General features: G+C 37.6%; 1 protein-coding gene and 1 pseudogene across 1 annotated transcript; both read right to left on the reverse strand.

Moving 5' to 3' along the window:
- Positions 1-5,134: 5,134 nt before the first annotated feature.
- LOC147532019 (uncharacterized) lies at positions 5,135-7,486 on the reverse strand. The gene is made up of 2 exons (XM_086650669.1): positions 7,294-7,486; positions 5,135-6,139 (listed from the first exon to the last, which is right to left on the reverse strand). The coding sequence occupies exons 1-2, from the start codon at positions 7,301-7,303 to the stop codon at positions 5,283-5,285; spliced, it is 867 nt and encodes a 288-aa protein (XP_086506795.1). The 5' UTR covers positions 7,304-7,486; the 3' UTR covers positions 5,135-5,282.
- Positions 7,487-11,318: 3,832 nt separating this feature from the next.
- Positions 11,319-21,601, reverse strand: part of LOC147532020 (cytochrome P450 711A1-like) — a 31,715-nt pseudogene continuing 21,432 nt past the window's right edge.

The following is a 21,601-nucleotide window of genomic DNA, read 5'->3' on the forward strand; positions in this document are numbered from 1 at the left end:
AGTTCAATACGAAAACATCGTGATAAAGACATACTTGAGGGGCATTTTAGTCATTTTAATGTCAAGGGTATTCTGGTCAATATTGTTCTCATGTAAAAGTAGAGTCCAAGACGAATCCGTGGGTGAAAACGGATGTCGAATCGGAGTCCGGAGCGAAAAGTTAGCTGAAGTCAAAGATCGGAATGAAAAATGCTTGACCAGATCAATCGGATGACACGTGGCAAGAAATTAATGGGTAACAGGATTAATCAGGACGTTATTGGTGTTCATTTCGGTATGGTCTTCGGGTCCAGTGGGATAAAGTCGAATGGCAAAATGAAAAATAATCTGGTACTCCCGTGCGTCCATATTTCGGTGCTCCCGCAAGGATCAGTGGTCCTCCTTTACGTCAGAAACACGTGGCTGCATCGAAACCTATGTCGTACCACCTTTTAGTCGTCCGCGAAGCAGCAAATCAGGCCTTCTTAGCCACCACGTCACCTCCAGCACGTGAATAACAAATTGGGCATATACAGCTCACTTCAAATCCAATCTTTCCCACATCTTTTTTGGAATTTCTTTTATTTCCTTCTATCTTCTCCAACTCTTTGGAAAGAAATATTTGAAAACCAGTAGGGAGAGAGAATGAAAGAATATGCTTTGGAAATAGGTGAGTTGTTTTCTATCTCAAAGAAGATTGTTAACAAGATAAAACAGAGATTGAGATTGAAAGAGAAGGCATAGCTGGAAATATTTTTAGAGAGAGAAAGAGAGATGGGTAGCTAGAGAATATATAAGTTTGAAGATATAAAGGAGGGATTGATTCTCAGAGATGAAACAAATAGTTGGAGAAGGAAAGGGAAGTTTGAAAGACTGATATTTTTGTAGAAAGCTGGAACCGAATTAGATATTAGAGAATACAGAGAGAATCAAATATTGGATTGAAGAGGTGATTTCCACAGAGATTGCTGTTAGCACTTTCATGTTGGTTTCATCATAACAACCAACTAAAACACTAATCCCTTGATCTTTGAATCTCATGCTTGTTACAAGTTACATGAGTAGAAATAAAGGAAAATCAAGATAAAAAAGTATGTACCTTTCTCCATTGTAGTAGATGGTTTCTTTAATCTTTATCTTCAACTTTCTTCTCTTTTTTTCAATCTTTAACCTTCTTGCTTCTATATGAGATGGAGTAAAGTAAGTAGAGATGAAGAAGACTCTTTTCTCTTTCTCTTCTCTAGCTCTCTAAGTGATGGACAAGAACTAGACTTTCTAGAGCAAGAGCCCCTAGCTTTCTTTCTCTAAACTCCATCTCTATTTATACAAGTCTCTAATCCATCATAGAGGTTGTATAAGAAGCTACATGGGTGGCAAGTGTCCCTTAATGCACCAAACAAGAAGCCACTTGGTGTAGACACAAGACAAGTGTCCTCTTATGTGTCAAACAACAAGCCATTAGGTTTAGACACAAGACAAGTGTCCTCTTATGTGTCAAACAACAAACCATTTGGTGTAGACACAAGACAAGTGTCCTCTTATGTGTCAACCAACAAGCCATTTGGTGTAGACACAAGACAAGTGTCCTCTCAAGCTTATAGATTATCTTGGATTGAGTTTTCTTAAGCCCACTCCTTTATGGGCCTTGATTGTATGGGACATTTAGGTATGGGCCTTGTACTTGCTCTATTTTGCATAGAGCACACATAAAATGTATAAGCCCATCTTACATTCTCCCACTTGGCCCATACAATCTAAGGCAAAACAAAATAGATTTATTTTTTAATAAAATTGGTTTTTTTTTTTTTTTTTTTTTTTCGAAAGACTCGATCAAGGGCTTAAGACTAAGAAAACAGACATGCGCGCATTTTTAACAAAACATCTCAATCCATATCTAGTACATCATAATATCATCAATAAGAAAGTTGCTAATGCGAGTCATGGCGGTTACACGTCTTAAAACGACACGTTTCCTTCCATGTACCACAACACAACAACCCACCTATCATGATCATCATTAGGAGTATAGTTACAAATCTATATACATAACTAGATTTGCTTCAATTCAGCTAGAAATCTTATCAAGACAATTTCTATCTTGCTAAGACTATTCTTGTTGTTTTTCAACTCATTTTCAATTATGTGCATATATGAGTAAACAAGAATATAGAAACATAATATCACGAGATCTCAAAAGTGTTTATAGAAACTTCATGCTTATTCAATCCATATCATTATAAGGATTACTAAGACCCATTGTTGCAACATGTTCCTTAAATGTCTTAGTGTTCAAACCCTTAGTTAATGGATCAGCTACCATAAGCATAGTACTTACATGTTCTATAATCACTGTATGTTTCCGAACCTCCTCTTTAACGATAAGATATTTGAGTTCGAGGTGTTTGCTTCCCCTTGAGCTCGAATACTTATCATTCTTAGAGAAGTATACTGCGGCGTTGTTATCACAATAAATTCTCAGCGGCTTGTCTATAGAGTCGACGGTTCCAAGCCCTGAGATAAAATTCTGCAGCCATAAAGCATGAATCGTGGCTTCATAACATGCCACGAACTCAGCCTCCATCGTGCACGACGCATATATGCTTTGCTTAATGCTTCTCCAGGATATGGCTCCACCTGCTAAAAGAAACACATATCCTGAAGTAGACTTTCTGCTATCAGCACATCCAGCAAAATCAGAGTCTGAGTAACCCTTTACTTCCAGATTATCAGTTCTTCTGAAAATAAGCTTATAATCTTTAGTTCCTTGCAAGTACCGCATCACCCTCTTTGCAGCTTTCCAGTGAGCCATTCCTGGGTTACTTTGGTAACGTCCAAGCATACCCACTATAAAGCTAATGTCAGGACGGGTACAAATCTGAGCATACATAAGGCTCCCTACGGCAGAGGCATAAGGAATATTTCCCATTCCTTTCTTTTCAAGATCATTTTGTGGGCATTGCATGAGATTGAACTTATCCCCTTTCATTATTGGTGTTTCGATTGGTGAACACTCTTTCATGCCAAATCTCTCTAGAACTCTTTCGATATACTTCTTCTGAGACAATCCTAATAAACCTTGTTTGCGATCTCGGAAAATTTCAATTCCGATAACAAAGTTTGCCTCATCCATGTCTTTCATTTCAAAGTTCATAGAGAGAAATTTCTTGGTGTCATACAATAAACCAAGATCATTAGTGGCAAGAAGAATATCATCCACGTATAAAACCAAATATATGAACTTACTCCCACTAGCCTTCTGGTATATACATTGGTCAACAATGTTTTCTTTAAATCCGAAAGCTGTAATGGTATCATTAAACTTAAGGAACCATTGTCGGGAGGCTTGCTTAAGTCCATATATTGATTTATTAAGCTTACACACCATATGTTCCATCCCTGCTTCTGAGTAGCCTTCTGGCTGCTCCATGTAGACCTCTTCATCTAAACTCCCATTCAGAAAAGCTGTTTTCACATCCATTTGATGAAGCTCTAGATCATAATGAGCCACCAAAGCCATAATGATTCTAAAAGAGTCCTTTCTAGATACAGGCGAAAATGTATCATGATAATCGATGCCCTCTTTCTGAGTGAAACCCTTTGCAACAAGTCTGGCCTTATATCGTTCAATTTTGCCCTTAGAGTCGAGTTTAGTCTTAAAGACCCATTTACACCCGATTTTCTTACACCCTTCAGGCAATTGAACTAGATCCCAAACTTTGTTCTGTTTCATCGATTTCAACTCTTCATTTATTGCATCAATCCACTTAGAAGAATCATCACTTTCAATTGCTTGTGAAAATGAAACTGGGTCTTCTTTACTCGTTCCAATGTCGTATTCAGATTCCTGAAGGTACACCAAATAATCAGGCGAGATAGCAGGCTTTCTTATTCTCTGAGACCTGCGTAGCTCTAATGGATTATGAGGTTGTGGGCCAGTCATTTGTTGTTCAACATCATCAGTGTGATGACTCCCAATAGGAACAACAATCTTTTCAGAGTGTAAGGGAATAGGAACTGCTACCCTTACTTCTTCAATAACCACATTTCGTGGTTCAGGACTCCCACTAGTCTCAAAATCCTCCAGGAACCTAGCATTACCAGTTTCAACAATTCGAGTTGTATGGTTAGGACAATAAAATCTATAGCCTTTGGATTTATCAGGGTATCCAATAAAGAATCCACTGACTGTTCTTGAATCCAATTTCTTTTCATTTGGGTTATAAATCCTAGCTTCCGCTGCGCAACCCCAAACATGCAAATGTCTCAAACTGGGTTTCCTTCCAGTCCACAACTCAAATGGAGTTTTGGGAACTGACTTACTAGGAACTCGGTTTAAGACATATACAGCCGTCTTAAGAGCATCTCCCCACAACATAACGGGTAGAGTGGAACTAGATATCATGCTCCTAACCATATCCATTAAGGTTCGATTACGCCTTTCAGCAACACCATTCTGTTGCGGCGTTCCAGGCATTGAATATTGTGCACAAATGCCAAGCTTTTCAAGGAGTTTGGCAAATGGACCGGGATGTTGACCCGATTCATCGTATCTGCCATAATATTCACCACCCCTATCCGATCTGATGATTTTCACTTTTCTTTCTAGTTGCCGTTCAACTTCAGTGATAAATACCTCAGCTACACTTACCGCTTGAGATTTATCATGCAACAAATATATGTATCCATAACGTGAAAAATCATCTATAAAGGTGATAAAATATTTTTCTCCACCAATAGAAGAAGTGGAGAAAGGTCCACAAATATCGGTATGAATGATCTCAAGAAGATTTCTGCTTCTTGTGGCTCCTTTCTTGGTGTGTGTTGTTGTTTTTCCTTTTATACAATCAACACATGTCCCAAAATCAGTGAAGTCTAGGTTCGTGAGAATCCCATCCTTCACTAATCTTTCCATTCTTTCTTTCGAGACATGTCCCAATCTTTTATGCCACAAGTTAGCAGAATTTTCTTTAATCCTGTTACGTTTAATTCCAAAATTAACATTATAATGCAGGGTTAAAAGAGTTTTTGCAAACTGATCATCAAGACTGATTTTATAATGTTTACCACTTACAATACCAGAACCCACAACCGAAGAGTTTTTAACAAGATCAAAACGCTGGTTACCTAAATTCAAAAAGTACCCCAAAAGATCTAATTGAAACATAGATATCAAATTTCGAGACATCGAAGGAACAAAAAGAGTATCAGCCAAGTCCAAAATGTAACCAGTTTTTAAAACCAAACGATAAGTGCCTATAGCAAAAACTTCAGAAGGGGACTCGTTTCCCATTAAAATAAAACGCTCAGTCGGACTTGGGGTTCTGCTTGTAAGGAATCCCTTTCTTTTCAAACCAAGCCTTACGTTTTGGACAGTCAGCTAGAAAATGTCCTTTCTTTTTACAGAAATGACATTTCCATTTAACCTTCTTCTGAATATGGCCCTGGGATACTTGAGCAGGTCCATCATACTTTGGTGAATTAATTTTCTTTCCTTTCTTTGGCTTCCATTTATTTTTCTTTACTTCTTGAGAGACCATATGAACTGAAAAACTTTCTTGTTGCTTAAGCCTTGTCTCCTCTTGAACTAACATACTTGAGAGTTCATTTACATTCCATTGTTCTTTCAGTGAATTATAATTCATTTGGAATGTACCATACTGAGGAGGCAAGGAGTTCAAAATAAAGCGAACAATGAAAGGTTCATCCACGTTCATACCAAGTCCTTTCAACTTTGCTGCAATGCTTGTCATTTCTATAATATGCTCTTGCATTCCCTTAGTACCATTAAACTTCATGGTAGTTAGTTGAGCCATCAATGTGCCCGCTAAAGACTTATCAGCAGCACGAAATCTTTCCTCAATTGCCTTGATGAATTCCTTAGCATCATCAATTTGAGGAAGAGAAGACTTTATGTTGCTCGCAATTGTCATTCGCATAAACATTAGGCTTAATCTGTTCGATCTCTCCCAGGCCTCAAACAAGTTCTTTTCATCCACACTACTAGAGACAGTAAGAGCAGTGGGTTTATCATATAATAATGAGCGATCCAAGTCAAGAACACCTAAGGTGAATCTGACATGTTCACTCCATTCAGAAAAGTTTGAGCCTGTGAGCATGGGAACAGATGCAGCTTGCGAATGAAGTGATATAGGAGCTGAAACTGCAAACATCAACCATCACATTATATTATAAGCAACTAATAAAAATATTAGGATCGATAGCAAATTATCCTATAAACAAAAATGGCACCATCATAATTTATCCTTTGGGACTAAATTAAGACATACGTGCAAACAACACAAGTGATCATCATTAATCATTCATTTATTGTATCATCTAACCACAAAAAGGTTTGTCACCTTTGGGCAACACAAACCAAGTTGGTTAAGTCATACAATACCACACATCGATTAATTATTGTAATTCATCTTTGGACAAATCATAAGACAATAATAATCGACCAATTAATTAATGATGTCACAACATTTCATGCATAAGACTATAATGAACTATAACATATGTGTTTCTCTACTCCATAAATTGCTTTGGCAATATTTCATAATGGTTAAACACATAATTTATTGTTCACTAAGATCTCATTTTATTTAAATAAATCATGAGTCACACTAAATACAAACATTAAGGTATTTAATTAATCACACATACTCATGTTTCTTTAATTATGTATTCATGTGCATAGGAGTAGTAGCAAGTATGTAAGAACTATGACCATTAATTAGTTCTCACCATGCAACCAATAATTACCAAACATTGGTTTAACCTTATTCATATCTTCACAAATTTTTATCATATTACTTAATTTCAAAGTAATAAAATAATGAACTATTATGACATAACTTGCCTCCACCTTTCTCCAATGAAGAAAATAATACATGAATACACATATTAACACTTAATTGCTAATCTCTACAAGCAATTAAGGGTCTACCGGAAAACCTTTCTCCGGACACCGGAAAAAATTATAGAGATGCATTTTCCATAAATAACCATAATATACACATGCATGAACTTCTTATACATAATAGTAACTCATGCTAGTATACTAACATCTCTCTAAATAAGATCATATCTAAATCATGAATGCAACTATAAATCTATATAAATAACTACTCTCCTTTCAAGAACAAACATGAGATTCATCAACCATGGGCTCTGATACCACATGTTAGCACTTTCATGTTGGTTTCATCATAACAACCAACTAAAACACTAATCCCTTGATCTTTGAATCTCATGCTTGTTACAAGTTACATGAGTAGAAATAAAGGAAAATCAAGATAAAAAAGTATGTACCTTTCTCCATTGTAGTAGATGGTTTCTTTAATCTTTATCTTCAACTTTCTTCTCTTTTTTTCAATCTTTAACCTTCTTGCTTCTATATGAGATGGAGTAAAGTAAGTAGAGATGAAGAAGACTCTTTTCTCTTTCTCTTCTCTAGCTCTCTAAGTGATGGACAAGAACTAGACTTTCTAGAGCAAGAGCCCCTAGCTTTCTTTCTCTAAACTCCATCTCTATTTATACAAGTCTCTAATCCATCATAGAGGTTGTATAAGAAGCTACATGGGTGGCAAGTGTCCCTTAATGCACCAAACAAGAAGCCACTTGGTGTAGACACAAGACAAGTGTCCTCTTATGTGTCAAACAACAAGCCATTAGGTTTAGACACAAGACAAGTGTCCTCTTATGTGTCAAACAACAAACCATTTGGTGTAGACACAAGACAAGTGTCCTCTTATGTGTCAACCAACAAGCCATTTGGTGTAGACACAAGACAAGTGTCCTCTCAAGCTTATAGATTATCTTGGATTGAGTTTTCTTAAGCCCACTCCTTTATGGGCCTTGATTGTATGGGACATTTAGGTATGGGCCTTGTACTTGCTCTATTTTGCATAGAGCACACATAAAATGTATAAGCCCATCTTACAATTGCTGGATATATTCCGTAGGAAATATATGCAAGAGAGAAAGAAGAGAATCAGAAAAATATAATTGATTTTGCTTTTCTTATAAAAGGGAACTTCATCTTATGATCAAATCATCTCGACTAGGGGGTCTTCCTCTGGTAGCTCAACCAAAACAGGAAATTACAGAGAGAGAGAGATAGAAAGAGAAACCATCATCATCATCTTCATCTTTTCTACTTCTTCTTGTATTGTTTCTTTATTTTTGTGAGAGAAATAAAGAAACAGAGATTGATAGAGAGAGATTGAGTGATTGTAAAGAGAGAATAGATGGGAAGAGTTGAGAGAGAGAGAGAGATATTGTAGAGAGAGAAAGATTGAATCAAATTTATAAATCCATTTTCATCTTCTTCTTCTTCTTTATTTATCATCACTCGGTTATAGACATTAGAGATTGTTCATAGCTTGTTTAGAGAGAGAAAGAAACAGTATAGAAAGAGAAATAAAGAGAAAACAGAAAAGGAGAAGAAAAACCAGGGAAGAAAAATTATTTTCTCACCTGGAAATAGTTTCCGGGAAGATGAGAAAATAATTTTCCCTAAGGTCCTGTTTGGCTGCGCAGAAGAAAAAAAAGCGAAAAAGGTGTTTTCTCTCCGATTCTTTACTTTATTTTCCAATTCTTTTTACATAATGCCTATGAGTAACTAATTTTCCTATCTAGGGTTTTAGATGAAGTCATAGTAATCATATTTTCGATAAATTTATTAAAGTTTTTATTATTTTAACGATAAAATCTTCCGGGTTTTTAGACCGTTCATGGACTAAAACCTGAGTTATATAAAGAACTCTCTAATTAGATCAAAATTAAATTGTCGTTAGAAGTGATTATATGGATGAATTCAGAAAACCTAGACTCTCTCCCATTTGACTTCTCCCCAATTGAGTTTCACCTTTTTAATCGTTTTATTATTTTATTTATTTATTTATTTATTTTTAACACCAAAATCCTAAAAACCAATTTCAAAATCAAAACCGAGTTACTTCCAAGTCTTAGAATAGGTTTCACTTAGTCTCTGAGGAACGAACCGGTCTTACCGGAAATATTACAACTTGACACCCGTGCACTTGCGGGTGTAGACCTATTTAGGGTAACCTTTCTAGGCCCATCAATCTCTACGGTAACTGCCTAAGGAGTGCGAGTAACGAGGTGGGGAGGCTGAGTGTAATGATGGCTATGAAAGGGAAAGTAAAGACCGATGCTTGTTCCCGAGAACCAGAGAAGGAGTAATGGTAGCGCCGCCGCTTGATATTGAAGAGGAAGGTGAAAAGGAGAGAAGAACAAAAACCCTAGGTGATGTCACCTGGGAGACTCTCTCTCCTAAAAAAAACCTCTCCTCTCAGCCATTGTGTTGTTTGATAGCCTGTTCTTAGAGAGAGAAAGAGCAGAGATGTGTGGGGAATCAACAAACTAACTTAGTTGTCATGTACATTTCAAACATTTTGTTTGCTAAATTCTATGTAAATAATGCACACGTAGATGTTTTTGGACAATTAATATATTTATGTGGTGACATTCTTTATATTTAAAACAATCATTTTATTCTTCAAAAAATATTTATTATATCTATTATCTATTATATAAAACAGAAGGGAAAATGCTGACTGGGACAAACATCCTTATTTAATTATGTATATTGTCTAGAAGCCCTTCCCTTATATTACAATATAGTCCTTCTAAGAAATAAAATAACATATCTAAGAAAAATAAGTTATATAAAGAAAAAAAAAAGATTCTCGGGTTTAGAAATAAAATAACCCATATAAAATAACTATTTCTTGCACAACACAGCTTTGGAAATAAAATAACCTATTTCCTTTTTCTTTTTTCTCATAAAATTTATTTCCAAAATAACCTATCAATTGGAAAAATAACAAGTTCTAGGGTTTAGTATTCATATCATTCAGTTTGATATCTTCATTATTACATTTCTTGGTAATATGTGTTTAGGACAACTTGATGTTCGTTTGATTTCTTTAATAATTTCGTTGAATGTTGATTGATATAACTGTCCGTGCCTTCGGGCACGGGTTATACCCTAGTATATACTAAAACAGAAGGGAAAGTGATAACTGGGACAAACATCCTTTTCTAATAAAGGATATTGTCTAGAAACCCTTCTAAAAATTTAAAATATAGTCCTTTTTAGAAATAAAATTACCTATTTGAAGAAAAAAAAATCGCGTCCTTAAGAAAAAAAAAAACTAATTTAAGAAAAAGGAAACAAAAGATATTTCAAGGGTTAAAAAAAGAAATTAAAATAATTCTCAATAAAATAATAACAATTAAAGATATTTGAAGGGTTAAAAAAGAAATTAAAATCTCTCCCAATAAAATAATAACTAATTTAAGAAAAGGAAACAAAAGAAAATAATACAAAAAAAAAATTAGGGTATCTAGAATATAACAATATTAAATATAGAAGGTCGTGTGACATGTTTGGAGAGAGCGCCTAAAACAATACTATGGAGCGACTCTAGAAGTACTAAACTAAAATTTCGTCACATTTGATTAATACAACTGTTCGTGCCCTGGGGCACGAGATATACCCTAGAAACCCTTTAATAAAGGATATTGTCTAAAAGCCCTTCTCGAAATTTAAAATATAGTCCTTCATAGAAATAAAGTTACCTATTTAAAAAACAATAATCGTTTCCTACTTAGAAATAAAATAACTAATTTAAGAAAAAAAGAAACAAAATAAACTTCAAGGGTTAAAAAAAAGAAACTAAAATCTCTCTCTCTCTCTCCCTCTCAATAAAACAATAACTAATTTAAGAGAAAAGAAACTAAAAAATAATACAAAAAAATAATAAATAATAAAAATCTCTCGCTCTCAATAAAATATAACAATAAATTTCGTAACATTTGATTGATACAAGTGTCCGTGCCCTAGGGCACGGGATATACCAATTTTCAACTTCAATGATATCTGGCCCCCTAAATCTCGGCCACGCCCCTGGAGTCCAAGGGGTTCTCCTATAAGTGACGATGTAGAAGGAGCAATCAAGAGGAAGGAAATCAGGGTACTATAGTTAGTATAAAGATTTGTGCTTTCATGTTATAATATATTCTTAATGGTTTCGACAATTGCAACGAAATCATTATTTCAAGCTCAAAACAATATGTTTCCGTCAGATCACTTAAAAGTCATGAGCTAAACCTAGGGAAAACAAGTTAATGAAACAAAACAGGTTAGAACATCGAATGGCGGATAAACCTTCGGAACAAAACATCCATCCTTCAGAGACAAAAGCCAATTAACTACAATTGTCATAAAATGCCGAAGCGATCATTGGATGAATATCTTTACACTGGTAGAACATAATTTTTAATTGACATAGTGCAAAATTCATAAACTAGGCTGATCTTTTGATCACTCTCAAGTTAACACCATATTTAAAGTTGAGTGCAATACCATACTCTAAAGCCAATGGGTTTTCCACGTTTGGTGAATGTTGAAACATGTATCTTCTATAGAGATGAATCAATGTGAGCTTTACCTCTTGTATGGAAAATTTCATTCTAATACATTGTCGTGGACCAAGTCCGAACGGAATACGAGCATATGGGTGTCTGTCTTTCTTTTCGTCACAGTTAGGATCAAACCTCTCCGGCCGGAACTTTTCTGGTTCAGGAAAATACTTGGGATCTTTTGCTAGGACACCAAGGTGCTAACCAGATCCATGCACCCTACAACACAAGAAGGGAAATGCTAGAGAGCCCAGCTTTGGTGGCCATAAATCAGTCCAACTGAAGTGGAATTCACTAAAAGACAAAGTTTTTTCAAAGTTTGACTGCCCCGGGGTTGTCTTCTAGTGAATTCCACGTCAGCAGGGCTGATTTATGGTCACCAAAGTTGCGCTCTTTAGCATTTCCGACACAAGAAACTTTACAATTCAGTATCCGTTCATTCTGACATAGGCGGAACTAAATGTGGGCCCGCGGGCCGGCTCGAGCTCGTTTAGAATATTACTTTTGGGAGGACATAACCTCCTATCTCTACTTGTCTTGATGCTTCCCTTGCAACCAATGGAGATACAGTATAGAACCTCATTGCTTCCTTGATCACCTGTCAAGAAACAATCACATAAAACTACTTTAGTATTACCTAATATGCAAACCTAAAATTCATGGTAGGTTCATATCAAACCAAATATTGCCTGATCAAGGAAACTTATGATGAACATCATGAGTAGTAGGCATCTGATCAAGCACCCTGAAGCCGCCAATCTCTTCCAAGACCTTCTTCTCAACTTCGTAATGAGCTGAAACTAGATGAAGTATCCAAGATAATGTGAATAAAGTCCTCGTTGATCCTCCTAGAAGATATTCATAAGCTAGTGCACTAATATAGTCTGAACTAAACACATTTTTAGCAACCTTATCTGATTCTTTAGCATTTAGTACTAGTGATAAGAAATCTTTCGATCCTCGATCTTTGTCTTCCTCTCTTTTCTCAGAGTTAGTCCGTGGAAATTAGAGATCAAGATAAATCTTTAAGCACTAGGAGACACCATATATCAACATCTAATACTGTAAAATCAAATTTAGCAAGGTTAGACGTCTCAAAATAAAACGAAAATATAATACCTTCACTGGTGTTGTTGTCGAAAAACGGACAACATAACGGCTTAGCTGGTTAGATTTGGAGAGATGAACGAATAAACTGATTATCTTCGTTGGCTAGAGACTCGTGCAGATAACGAATTATATAATAAACAAAAGGGAAAGGAGAGGAGAAATAATAATTCTGATTTTATTATAAACAAAGTAGAACATTAACAAGACAGAACACTAAACTTCACTTAGAGAATTATGTAATGAAGAAGGAAAATGGTTGCCTACAACAATTTTGACTAAAGTGGAAGCTATCGAACCTATCCTAGAAATTGATCCGATTATGAAGATTAATCGAAAAGCTAAGTCAAAATCTAAATATGCAAACAGAATTTACGAGGTTCGGCTTTAAAGCCTACATCCTCGGGCGAACAAGAAATCTTTATTGAAGGATAGATGAAGACGACTCACACAACCCGCAAGTTCGTCCCAAGATGGTACCGTATAGTAATAACCTTCTATACTAAATCTTCGACGACCGAGAAATTTAACACCGCTCAAAACTATGAACAAAAAATTTCTCTCTCACTTGCTCTCTCTCTTTAGCTCTCTCTAAAGAAGAGTTGTTGTTACTTGTGTTGATGTGTTTATTACAAAGCATTCAACCCCTATTTATATAGAATATAAGCCGGTTAACTTAGTGTCAATTTAGAAACCAACCAATTTGAAACTTGCCAAATTGAAAAACCGCCATTCTCAATTTGGATTTCACAAACCGCCTAATCTTGATTTCCAAACCGCCTCATCATGTTAAACCGCCTCCCACAATTCTCCACCTCGTACCCAATTTGATACTCTTCAAATTTTGGACGAACACCAGGATACTCCTTGTATATATCTGCTTCTTGTAACTTCCTCCGACTGCGCCATATGACCATGGCTGCCTACGTACCCTTTTATAGGATCAAGCCTACCGTAGTTCTACCAACCCTTCACATAAAGTTTACCTTGTCGCCATTACGCCCTTTTGGGCAACTTAACACGAGCCGATTTGTAGCAATTCCAGGCAATGCTGAAACTTGCTACACGTCACCACTTTAGTTAACATGTCCGCGGGATTCTCATCTGTGTGTACCTTCATGAGAGAAACATCACCTTCCTCTATTACATCTCGTACAAAGTGATACCTGACATCGATATGCTTAGTACGAGCATGATGAACCTGATTCTTCGCCAAGTGGATCGCACTTTGACTATCACAGCATACATCCACGCACTCCTGCTTAATCCCTAGATCATCCAGAAGACCCCACAACCACAATGCTTCCTTCACACCCTCGGCCATAGCCATATACTCGGCCTCCGTAGTAGATAATGCAACTGTAGATTGTAACATCGATCGCCAACTAACTGGAGCACCATGTACCCTAAATACATAACCAGTAGTAGATCGTCTTCTATCTAGATCGCCAGCATAATCTGAGTCAACATAACCGCTTACCTGACATGTGTCTCCACCAAAGCACAAACCCATATCAACAGTGCCCTTCAAGTACCTCAAGACCCACTTCACAGCTTCCCAATGTGTCTTCCCCGGATTTGCCATAAACCTGCTAACCACACCGCCTGTGAAATATCTGGACGAGTACACACCATAGCGTACATCAAACAGCCAACTGCACTAGCATACGGTACACGATCCATATGATCCTTCTCCACCGTAGTAGTGGGAGATTGTTTTCCCGAGAGCCTGAAGTGTGGTGCCAAAGGTGTTGACACCGCCTTTGCATTCTGCATCCCGAATCGAGAAATTACTCGTTCGATGTAACCTTTCTGATTCAAGTACAGTTTCTTACTTGACCGCTCTCTCTTAATCTCCATTCCCAGTATCTTCTTTGCAGCGCCCATGTCTTTCATCTCAAACTCTTGACTGAGTTGAGATTTTAACTTATCTATCTCCACCATGCTTCGAGAAGCAATAAGCATGTCATCCACATACAAAAGGAGATAAATAAAGTCACCTTCGCGAAGTTTCTTGATGTATACACAACAATCATAGTCACTTCTGCGAAAACCATGTTTTAGCATGAAAAAATCAAATCGTTTGTACCACTGGCGAGGGGATTGTTTTAATCCGTAAAGAGACTTCTTCAAACGACATACTTGATTTTCTTTACCCTCAACCTTGTATCCCTCAGGTTGAGCCATATAAATTTCTTCTTCCAAATCACCGTGCAAGAAGGCAGTTTTAACATCGAGTTGTTCCAGCTCAAGATCCCTGTGAGCAACAATACTCAATAGCACCCGAATAGAAGTATGTTTCACGACCGGTGAGAAAATCTCATTATAGTCGACCCCTTCTTTCTGTGCATAACCCTTGGCCACTAGTCTTGCCTTATACCTTGTACCCTTGATTTCGGAAGAATCCTCTTTCTTCTTGTACACCCATTTACAACCAATAACAGACTTACCTTCGGGCAATGGGACAACCTCCCATGTCTGGTTCTTGTGAAGAGACTCCATCTCTTCTTGCATAGCAACCAACCAACTCTCTCTTTCCGCCACGGTAATAGCTTGTTTGAAGGTGACCGGCTCGTCGTCTTCCACCGAGAGTGCATATTCAACCAGATTTGCCTGCCCGTAATGCCTAAGAGGTTTGTCTGACCCTAACCTCTGTACCGGCTTATATAACCGTTTCGGCCTAATGTGTACCGAAACATCCTGCTGTTGTTGTTGTAAAACTTGTGTACCTTCCCCTTGAACCTCCTCATGATCGGGTTCATCAATTTCCTCATCCTGAGTATTATCCTGATGCTCCACCTGATCATGATTCCTAGAAACCCGTTGGTCTTCGGCTTCTACTTCCACTACTTGAGCTTTAGTAGACCCAACATCACCACAATTAGGCACCGTAGCTTTCGCCATAGCTACAATAGATGACTCATCAAACACCACATCTCTGCTGATTACAAACTTCTTGTCTTCCGTACACCATAGCCGATAACCTTTGACTCCTGTAGCATATCCTAAGAAAATTGTCTTCTTTGCTCTATTGTCAAGTTTGTTACCTTTAACATGGTAATAGGCCGTACAACCGAAAACCCTAAGTCTCCCGTAATCTGCATGTTCACCTGACCACACCTCGTAAGGTATGCCGCCATCTAAAGAAGAATGTGGAGACCTGTTCACAATATAACAAACTGTAGCAACAGATTCTGCCCACCATTCTACGCCTAATCCCGAATTAGAGCGCATACATCTAGCCTTCTCAAGTAGTGTACGGTTCAATCTTTCTGCGACTCCATTCTGCTGAGGTGTGTTTACTACTGTCCAGTGCCTCACAATGCCTTCCTGATTACAAAACTCTTTGAATACCCCATCCGTGTACTCGGTCCCATTATCCGATCTTAACGTCTTCAGCTTTCGACCAGTTTTGTTCTCAACCATTGCTTTCCACACCAAGAATGTGTTGAATACCTCATTCTTATGCTTCAGAAAATAAAGCCAGACAAATCTCGAATGATCATCAACGAATGTAACAAAATACCTGGAACCACCCTTGGAAGGTAACCTTGCCGGTCCCCAGACATCGGTATGTACGTAGTCTAATACATCTTTTCTCCTGTGCTTGCTTGTAGAGAACGTCACCCTGTGTGCCTTCCCGAACACACAATGTTCACAAAACTCCATGCAAGGCTTCTTCATGTCCTTCAACAAGCCTTTCCCGCACATCAAAGATAGACCTTTTTCTGACATATGCCCAAGGCGCATATGCCAAGGCCTCGTACTAGCCGTTGGATACCTTCCACTGATTCCTACTGCTACATCTCCCTTATTGTTGTCCCTAAAAGTTTGTATAAATTACCGTAACGAGTACCTCTCATTACCACCAAAGAACCCTTAACGACTTTTATGGAGTCATTCTCTATAATTATCTTACAGCCGTTCCGCTCCAACACACCAAGGGAAATTAGATTTTTCCGCAAATCGGGTATGTGTCTTACGTCCGTCAATGTTCTCACCACTCCATCGTGCATCTTGATACGTATTGTTCCGAGTCCTACAGTTTTACATATACTATCATCACCCAATATAACTGTACCACCATCTATACTCCTATAGGTAGTAAACCACTCCCTATTTGGACACATATGGTGTGACGCCCCTGAATCAAGCATCCACTTATCAGAGATCTTCTCAGACACTTCTGTCACCGAGAAACATTCGTCAGGGTCTTCTGACACATATCCCGCCTCTTGCATCTCTTGTTTCCCTTTGTAGCCTTCGTTCTTTTGCTTCAACTTTCTCTTTGGACAAGCCGCTTTAAAGTGGCCAAGCTCACCACAACTAAAGCACGTTTTCTTGAAAGAGCCTCTAGATTTGGATTTGGATTTAGATTTCCCGCCCTTTCCCTTTCCCCTTTCATTACTCCTCCCCCTCGTTACAAACAACCCTTGTGCTTGATCCTTGTCTACTCCACCCGACGCCATACTGCTAGTAGCAACCTTACGAAGGTCATCCGCTAATAGCGATTTTCTCGTCTCTTCCATGCTTAGACTATCACCAACAAGCATCAAAGTTTGAACAAGGTTTTCATAAGATTTAGGTAATGAAAGTAACAATATGAGGGCTTGGTCCTCATCCTCAACTTTAACATCAATATCCTTCAAATCTGAGATAATCCTGTCAAACCTATTCACATATTCCTGAATAGAAGAACCCTCTTCCATTCTACATGTGAATAATTTGGATTTTAAGTAGACCCGATTCGTTAAAGTTTTCATCATGAAACTGCTTTCTAGCTTTAACCACACACCCGCCGCCGTTGTTTCTTCGTCTACTAGGAACGACACGTCCCTCTCAAGACACAACATAATGGTAGCCCGTGCTTCGAGATCTAACTCTTCCCAATCCTCATCTGACATATCTCCTGGTTTCTTTCCCGTCAACGTCTTGTGCAATTTCTGCGAGATTAACAGATTCTTCATCTGCATCCGCCAATAAGAAAAATCGTCTTTCCCATTGAACTTCTCTATCTCATATTTCCCTGCTTTGACCGTACCACTTCTCGATCCCATCTTATCTTCGTTCAATCTCAACAAGGCTCTGGTACCAATTGTTATAACTAAAAGTCGCGGAAGCTCGAACCTATTCTAGAAATTGATCCGATTATGAAGATTAATCGAAAAGCTAAATTAAAATCTAAATATGCAAACAGAATTTACGAGGTTCGGTTTGTTGGGATCCCTCCATATAATTAAAGGACTCCTAATTGGAATAGGATTTCCCTTATTCCTTGTTTGGGGAAAAAATAGAAGTTTCTATTTTTTCAAGCCTAAAAAGGAATTCCTATTTCTATTGGTAAACCTCCTTATTTATCATTATAAATAAGGAATGAAAGGGAAGAGATTATATACAACAACTTCCAGAACAAAGAGAAGTCAGAGAAAGAGAGATTTCTGAAGTGGTTCTTTCAAGAGAGATTGAAAGAGCAGAATATTGGTTTGAAGAAAAGAAGATTATTAATCTTGTGAAGCAATTTAGTTTGTGGTTATCTTCTTCAACCTTTAGTAATCTAGGATTTGGTCAAATCCTAAGGAGTAAGAGATTTTATTTCTTTGTTTCTTTGTTCAGTTTATCCACCATAGGTTTGGTGAAGAGTTGTCCAAGAGTGTTTCTACACATCTTGAAGAATTGTGTAACCCATTATTTAATTATAGTGGAAGATTTCTGGACTAGGTCCCGTGGTTTTTTACCTTCTAGCTTGGAGGGGTTTTTTGCCACGTTAAATAATCTTGGTGTCTCTACTTTTACTTTCACATCGTTTATCTTCATATTCCTGAACAAGTTAATTAGGTTATTTTTCCTAACAAGTGGTATCAGAGCTAAGGTTGGATTTATTGTTCAGAAATATGGAAGTGAATACTAATCGCATGATTAGTTTAGATGGAGAAAACTACTTGATGTAGAAAGCAAAAATGGAAGATTTGTTATACTGCAAAGACCTAGCTGCACCCATTGAAAATCACGGTACAAAACCGATGAAGATAGATGAAGAAGACTGGAAGGTATTAGATCGTAAGGTTGTTGGATTTATTCGACAATGGGTAGAACCCAGTGTTTTTCATCATGTATCGACGGAGACTTCCGCTTATAGTCTATGGAAGAAATTAGAAGAATTATATGATCAGAAGACAGCTGCCAAAAAGGCTTACTTGTTCAGAAAGCTAGGAAAATTACAATATAAAGAAGGAACCTCAATTGCTCAACACTTGAATGAGATGAAAAGTCTAGTAAATCAGCTTTCTGCAATGAAGTTAGTTTTGGATGATGAGTTGCAGGCCTTACTTCTTCTAAATTCTTTACCAGATAGTTGGGAGACATTGGTGGTGTCTCTTAGCAATTCTGCTCCTGATGGCATAATGCGTATGAATCACGTAACAGGTAGTTTGTTGAATGAAGAAACAAGAAGGAAATCATCGTCAGACGAGTCTCATTCAGAGGCACTTGTTACAGAAAGACGGGGGAGAAGTAAAAGTAGAAAACCTCATAACCGTGATAAGTCAAGGGGGAGATCAAAACCAAAGAAAGAAGTTAGATGTTTTGGTTGTGGAAAAATGGGTCATTACAAGAGTGATTGCAGGAAACCAAAGAAGGAAAATAAAAAGGATGATGAAAAACAAGATAATGTTGCGGCAGTTGCATCAGGTGATGACATTATCTTACTCTCAGGTTGTGGAGAGACTTGCTTAAGTATGACTGAGTCAGAACTAAAAACAACATGGTTGGTTGACTCAGGTGCTTCGTATCATGCTACTCCATGTAAGGATTTCTTTAGATCTTACAGAACTGGTGAACTTGGCAAAGTCAGGATGGGAAACTTAGGTTTCTCAAAAATCGTAGGAATTGGAGAAGTGAAAATCGAGACGAGCACAGGGAGTACAATGATTCTTAAGAATGTGAGGCATATACCAGATCTTCGATATAACCTAATCTCTACCGGAGTATTAAATGATGAAGGATACTACAGTCACTTTGGTGATGGAAAGTGGAAGCTCACAAAAGGGTCAATGGTGATAGCAAGAGGGAAGAAGTGTTGTACTTTATACAGGACTCAAGTAAAACTGTGTAAAGGAGAATTGAATGCAGTTGAAAAAGATTCTTCCACTGATCTTTGGCATAGAAGAATCGGGCACATGAGCGAGAAAGGACTTCAAATCCTTGCTAAACGACAAGACTTACCGAACGTAAAAGGTATAAATTTAAACACTTGCTCTCATTGTTTAGTAGGAAAGCAACATAGAGTATCCTTTCAAAGGAATGCATCTGAAAGAAAATCCAGTGTTTTGGAGCTTGTTTATTCTGACGTTTGTGGACCTTTAAAGGTCAAAACACTTGGTGGTGCTTTGTATTTCGTTACTTTTATAGATGATGCTTCCAGGAAAGTTTGGGCATATGCCATAAAGACCAAAGATCAGGTACTTGCAGTTTTCAAGAATTTCCACAACATGGTAGAACGGGAGACAGGAAAATCATTGAAGAGCATTCGCACTGACAATGGAGAAGAATACATCGGGCCGTTTGAAGAGTATTGCAAAACCCATGGTATTCGACATGAACAGACAGTTCCCAAAACTCCTCAACAAAATGGTGTAGCAGAACGCATGAACCGCACTATTGTGGAGAGGATCAGATGTATGCTCTCAGAAGCAAAGCTGCCTAAAAGCTTCTGGGGTGAGGCAATGCGTACTGCATGTTATCTGATCAATTTATCACCTTCGGCACCATTAGATGGAGATGTAGCTGAGAGAGTGTGGGCTGGGAAAGAAGTCAGTTATGAATACTTAAGGGTGTTTGGTTGCAGGACTTTTGTGCATATACCTAAAGATCAAAGAGCAAAGCTTGATGATAAAGCCAACCAATGCATCTTTTTAGGGTATGCAGATGAGAAATTCGGATACAGGTTATGGGATCCAGTCGATAAGAAGATTATTAGAAGTGGAGATGTGGTCTTTCTTGAAAATCAAACTATTGAGGACTTCGGGAAAGTTGAGAAGCATGAAAATCATAGTAATGATCTCATTGATCTAGATCCACATATCTCTTCTAAGGTTATGCATGATAATGCAGGTGAAGAACAAAATCATGAAGATGAAGCTCATGAAGATGTTCCTATGGGTGATGATGTTGAGCAAGGAATGGAAGTTCAACATGAACCACTAGCTGAATTGAGAAGATTGACTAGAGATAGAGCACCATCTACCAAGTATCCTCCACACGAGTATGTGATGGTTACAGATAGTGGAGAACCACAGTGTTATGAAGAAGCCATAGATGATGAACACAAGAAGGAGTGGTTGAAAGCTATGCAAGATGAGATTGAATCATTGCATAAGAACAACACTTTTAAGTTGGTTGAAAAACCTAAGAATAAGAAAATTCTTACAAATAAGTGGGTGTTCAAAATCAAGACCGAAGAAAGAAATTCACAACCACGGTATAAGGCACGCCTAGTGGTGAAAGGATTTGGGCAGAAGAAGGGTATTGATTTTGATGAGATTTTCTCTCCGGTGGTGAAGATGTCCTCTATACGGTTAGTATTGGGATTGGCTGCAAGTATGAACCTAGAAATTGAACAACTAGATGTCAAGACCGCTTTCCTTCATGGTGACTTGGAGGAAGATGTGTATATGGAACAACCAACAGGGTTTGAAGTTAAAGGTAAGGAACACTTGGTTTGTAAGTTAGAGAAGAGTTTATATGGGCTGAAACAAGCACCAAGACAGTGGTACAAAAAGTTTGAATCATTCATGAAGGATCAAGGGTATCACAGGACGGCTTCAGATCATTGTGTTTTCGTTCATAAATTTCCTGATGGAGATTTGATTATATTTCTACTTTATGTTGATGATATGTTGATTGTTGGTCAGGATGCTAATAAAATTAGCAGGTTAAAGAAGGAACTAATTAATAAGTATTTCAATATGAAAGACTTGGGTCCAGCAAAACAAATTCTTGGCATGCATATCTCTCGTGATAGAAAAGCTGGAAAACTTTGGCTATCACAAGAAAGATACATTGA

The sequence above is a fragment of the Eschscholzia californica genome, unplaced genomic scaffold (assembly GCF_041429995.1).
Source record: "Eschscholzia californica isolate CP2 unplaced genomic scaffold, dmEscCali1.0.p SCAF_6, whole genome shotgun sequence".
NCBI lineage: Eukaryota > Viridiplantae > Streptophyta > Magnoliopsida > Ranunculales > Papaveraceae > Eschscholzia > Eschscholzia californica.